This window comes from Micropterus salmoides, unplaced genomic scaffold (assembly GCF_014851395.1).
Source record: "Micropterus salmoides isolate LMB-PRFRI ecotype aquatic unplaced genomic scaffold, ASM1485139v1 Ms_hic_scaffold_14, whole genome shotgun sequence".
Classification (NCBI taxonomy): Eukaryota; Metazoa; Chordata; class Actinopteri; order Centrarchiformes; family Centrarchidae; genus Micropterus; species Micropterus salmoides.
In genome coordinates, this window is record NW_024040485.1 from 34,525,878 (window position 1) to 34,531,605 (window position 5,728).

A 5,728-nucleotide genomic window follows, 5' to 3' on the forward strand; every position below is an offset into this window, starting at 1 on the left:
TAACTTTAGCATGCAGCTATAAAATAAGGCATGTAGTTTAAGCTAACTTTAGCATGCAGCTATAAAATAAGGCATGTAGTTTAAGCTAACTTTAGCATGCAGCTATAAAATAAGGCAGGCAGTTTAAAATAAGGCATGTAGTTTAAGCTAACTTCAGCATGCAGCTATAAAATAAGGCATGTAGTTTAAGCTAACTTTAGCATGCAGCTCTAAAATAAAGCATGTAGTTTAAGCTAACTTTAGCATGCAGCTATAAAATAAGGTGTGTCGTTTAAGCTAACTTTAGCATGCAGCTCTAAAATAAGGCATGTAGTTTGAGCTAACTTCAGCATGCAGCTATAAGATAAGGCATGTAGATTAAGCTAACTTTAGCATGCAGCTATAGGATAAGGAATGTAGATTAAGCTACTGTTAGCATGCAGCTATAAAATAAGGCATGTAGTTTAAGTTAACTTTAGCATGCAGCTATAAAATAAGGCATGTAGTTTAAGTTAACCTTAGCATGCAGCTATAAAATAAGGCATGTAGTTTAAGCTAACTTTAGCATGCAGCTCTAAAATAAGGCATGTAGTTTAAGCTAACTTTAGCATACACCTATAAAATAAGGCATGTAGTTTAAAATAAGGCATGTAGTTTAAGCTAACTTTAGCATGCAGCTCTAAAATAAGGCATGTAGTTTAAGCTAACTTTAGCATGCAGCTCTAAAATAAGGCATGTAGTTTAAGCTAACTTTAACATGCAGTTATAAAATAAGGCATGTAGTTTAAAATGCACACCTTCAGTTTCCATCCATAACGTGCTTGTTTTGCCACTGACACGCTCAGATAATTATTCTTAGTGTCTGACAACATTATGGAAAGGATCCCAGCTGAGGTCAAGATTTTGTTAAAGAGTAAGATCCGTTTTGTTTTAACATGAAACATCCCTGAAATCGCCAAACCCACCAGACTCTATTCAAATTAACTGTCATTTTATCGTCATAAAATACACATTTAAAGTCGACAGGAACAAGATAAAACCTTCACAAACCATCTTAGTTGTCTAAGAAAATAAGAAATGTACTGAAGTATAAAGGGTAGCTGTATTAGGAGTGCAAATTACAATGTGATGTCCAATCTCGCATTCATGAGGTATATATAACTTATAGCTCTAATAAAGGCCTATAATTGTCTTATAAGCAATAATTAATAGTTTATTAGGTTTTAATTAACACTTATATTGTTGTTTATAAGCATCCTATAAGGTCTTATAAGTGTCTTATTAACTGTTTATTACTGCCTATTACAAGCACCTTAAAATAAAGTGTTACCTACGTCTCATTTACAGAAAATAAAGCAAAAACTTTCACATCCTGTAGAATTTACTGGTAAGGTAGGAAGTGGAACAGAGAGAAGTGAAAATCCAGAGCTGCGAGGAGACGGAGAGATTGAGGGAGAAGCTAAGCTGTTAGTGAACTATAGAAGAGAGAGGAACTTCCATATTCAGCAGAGTTCAATACACAAAGCAGAAACATTCCCTTTGTTCAACATGTTGAAGAAAAATGAGGTATGCATGAGGTATAAATGATCAAGACAAATGAAGGAGAGTGATGTTAACTATGTAGATAAATTATTGTTTACATCAATATTCCTTTGAGCTCCAGAATATTTATTGCTGCTGGACTAGTCTGAAGTTTCAGTGGCATCTTCTTCTTCTGTGGTCTGATTCTGATTGGCCACTAGATGACACTGTAGCTGCTGTTAATCCAATCTGAGCCACATTATCAAGTAGGCGGTGCACTACTTCTGCACTGTGTTCAACCATTCTGTCAATAATAACTGCTGCTGTGAAGAGAACAATCCTCAGACTGAATGTTGAACATCAGCTAGTTTCTCCTGTTGATTTAAACCTTGTTGTAGAGATGGAACATTGGCTGGGGATTATTCTTGCTGCTCTTTTCTTTGGTAAGATAGAAAGCACAACATCTTTTTATTCTTTTCTAAAGATTTATGGAAACAGCTGAGCTGTTTGTGTCCACAGAGTAACACTGTACAGCTGCCATTTTCCACTGTCTTCTCCTCTCAGCCTCATGAACAATGTTAGTCTAATGGCTTCATTTGCTCTACTTTTTCCAGGACTAATAGCTGGAGACACAATCTCTCCTGTACGAGAGGAAGTCAGTGAAAGAGAAGGACAATCTGTCACACTCTCATGCAACTATCAGACAACATACAGTTATCCTGAACTTTACTGGTACAAACATCATTCTGACCTTCAGGCACCTCAGTTTATACTCTGGAAAGGAGCAAAATCATGGAGTGATGAGGAACATATTCCTGATGATCGATATGAATCTGAAACATCAGCAACATCAACTACACTGACCATCAGAGATCTAACCCTGGCAGACACAGCTCTCTACTACTGTGCTCTAGAAACACAGTGATACAAAGTGTAGAAGAGGCTGTACAAAAACCTGAACCCAGATATCTGACTACTCTTCAAAGAGGAGGGAAGTGGTATTCAAACCACAGCTTCATATCAGATGGATTCTGCGAATTCCTGTTTTATCAGAGTCACTGTGGTTCCAGCTGCTAATGAAACACTGGGGGAGGATTCACAGGAGCATTATGGGTAGTGGGGATCTGTAAGTTTAACCAGGTGTCAGGCTCCAACAGAAGTTGTGTACAGATTGCAGTCAGAGCTGTTTGCTGTTTCAGCCAGGTGTTTGTGTCCAGATTCCTTCAGGTGAATTTCCTGCAGATTCCTCCTTCAGTCTGACCTTCTTGGATGATGATGACTGCAGCATCACTGTCATTTCTAAAGCTTCCATCAGCCTGAATGGAAACAGAGCACAGCAAGAGGAGGAGCTCCACAACTGAATATGAAAGGCTTCATGTTGGAAGTGAAGAGCTGCTGTGTTCTCTCTATTGTTCATTCAGTACAAGTGGAAATGATGCAGCTCTGCTTAGTTTGGATGATCATCTTCATGTTTCACACTGGTGAGTGAAATTTAACAGGAGATTTTAAACATGACTCAGAAAACATTTCAGTTTGGCAAATACTCATTTGTTTTTCTCTCACTTTAAAGAAATATCAGAGTGAAATCTATCTTTGTCTTTTTCAGGATCCTCTGAGGATTTAGTGAAACCATTTAAAGATGTAATGCTGGCTTTGGAAGGAGACTCTGTGACTGTCTCCTGCAACTATTCAGGATCTTTCGACTACTTCTTCTGGTATCAACAGAAGTCCAGTTCATCTCCACAGTTTTTCCTTGCAGAATATTCAAAGAAAGCAGGGTTTTCTTATAAACATGACAAAACAGCAAAGGAGTTTCATCTGCAGATCTCCTCTGCTGCAGTGACAGACTCTGCTGTGTACTACTGTGCTGTGAAGCCCACAGTGACAGGAAACACCAAAACTCTGTACAAAAACCTTTGGAGCAAAGACAACAGAATACTCCACAACGTCCACTAGAGGGAGTCACACACTGTTAAACTTCAGTGGTTTATGATCTGAATTTGTGGTGCTGGTGATTAAACAAAACAATGCAGCAGCAGCATGTGGAAGATACTACAAGTTCTGAAATGTTATTTTAAATCAATTCCGACAAAGGATGATAATGATGTTGGATTGTGTTTATATAAAGAGAGACTATCAGCAGCCTAATAGCTGAGAGTTCTCAACCAAGGAAGTCCTTTCTCTCCACTGCTGTTTGATCTTTAAGGAGTAAATAATTAAAATGTCCATTCTGTAAAAACACATGATGTCAAGGCTCTGACTCAGCATCTGTCAGATATACCGGGTCGTTGCACAAATTCTGTAAGCAGTCCCTGTGCCCCACCCCCATTACCCACTGCCCCCACCCCCCAAAACCCCCCTCCAACACACATGTCATCCGAAATGTCAACACATTTCAACCTTTTTTCAACATTTACTTCTATGCAATGACTATAATTGCTAAATGCTTTCACCCCCCACTACGATGCCCTTGGTCAAATATACAGGATCCAATCTGGAGATTAAAACATTTGTAAACCAATGATGGTCCATTAAATTGTTTACAGAACAGAACAGAATTCATGGATGACCAAGTAATGATCAAGCATGAAACGATAGAAGGAAAATTTGACATATGCAAACAATCTTCCTGTCTGGAGCTTAACATCTACTTTACTCAATTTATTTTTGTAAAGACCTCTCATGATATGATTTGTCCTAAAATGTGACACAAATGTAATAATGTGAATAGTACTGTTTGAGTAATGTATTGAATAAGTAATTAATGTGGCTGTCATGTGTAATTGAATAGTTGTATATCGTCTGTCTAAAGATTGACCTCAGTCAGGACCTTCACATGTTCTGTCAAAGTCAACCAGTTTTACCTTATCAGCTTCTTGTTAACTGATGGAAATGATGTCATGTAGTGAATTACAGCACCACAGCAGAGACAAACTCACTATTTGTCAGAGTTGTGAGAGGAAGGAGGGAGGGATTAAGGGAGGAGCAAAACTGGGACTCAAGGACAGAAAAGACAACAGGACCCTTCTATTAAGAATTCTCCTAATATTAATTACATGATTGCTGATTATGGCTTGGGCGTGCATGGCTGCTTCTGGAACAGGCTCATTAATATTTATTGATGATGGAACTGATGATGGTCGCAGCAGAATGAATTCAGAAGTGGACAGAAACATTTTGTCTGCCAGTTTACGGAGAAATGCATTGAAACTAATGGGGAGGAAGTTCATCATGCAGCAGGACAATGAGCCAAAGCACACTGCCAACAAAACAAAGGACTTAGAAGGTTTTAGACTGGCCAAGTCAATCACATGACCTTAACCCAATAGAGCTGCATTTCACCTCCTTAAGAGGAGACTGAAGAGAGAAACACCCCGAAACAAACAAGAACTGGAAGATGCTGCGGTAAAAGCCTGGAAGAGCATCACAAATTAAGAACACAACAGTTTGATGTCGATGGGTCGCAGGCTTGAGGCAGTTACTGCAAGCAAGGGTTCTGCCACCAAATATTAAATGTTGTTTACTTTAAGATTAGTTGTTCCATTACTTTTGTTCACCTAAGAATGCTGTGGTCTAATACAAACGGTGGTTTGTCCTGAGTTGTTTAACACATCTAGATGTGAATACCAGGAAATAAAAGCTGAAATTCTGAACTCTGGTCTCATCTTTTGATCTTGAACCCAAATGTCAACAAAAACAAAGGAATTTGCCTCTTTCCAATACTTTTGGAGGGGACTGTATTGTGTTAACACAGAAGTCTATAACTATGGAACCAAACAACAAACATTATGGAAAGTGCATAGTTCAGAAACAAATAGCATTTAAGAGCTAGCATCTTGTGGCTATGAAAATATTCAGAACAAACTCGAGCCCAAATTAAGGACAGCTAGAAGGAAGGAGGAGGAGAAATTTAAAACCCGCTGTTCTTCAATGACCAACAAAACACTGTGGGACAAACATGGCTCCAGCTAAAAAGAGTCTTTGTGGTTTTAATGAGGTGAGAAGGTCGATGAGTTAAACAACTTTGATGAGAGGTTTGAAATAGCTGACTTCTCTCAGGAGCAAAAAGTGGCTCTTCATACATTATCTGCTAGGGTTCGGCGATGGTTACAAATCTACAGTGAAACATGGGGATGGACGATGTCATCGGGTGCGTGGGGGGAGGTAGCAGTCGTCTTATGTGCATGTGTTCTCACACAGACTTCACTCTGTAAAAATATTGGTAGAC

General features: G+C 38.7%; 1 gene segment (V, D, J or C); it reads left to right on the plus strand.

The window, feature by feature from the left end:
- Nucleotides 1–2,577: 2,577 nt before the first annotated feature.
- Nucleotides 2,578–4,597, plus strand: LOC119902821. The segment is given in 2 exon segments: nt 2,578–2,981; nt 3,107–4,597. Coding segments are annotated over 2 exon segments (468 nt in total).
- Nucleotides 4,598–5,728: the final 1,131 nt, after the last annotated feature.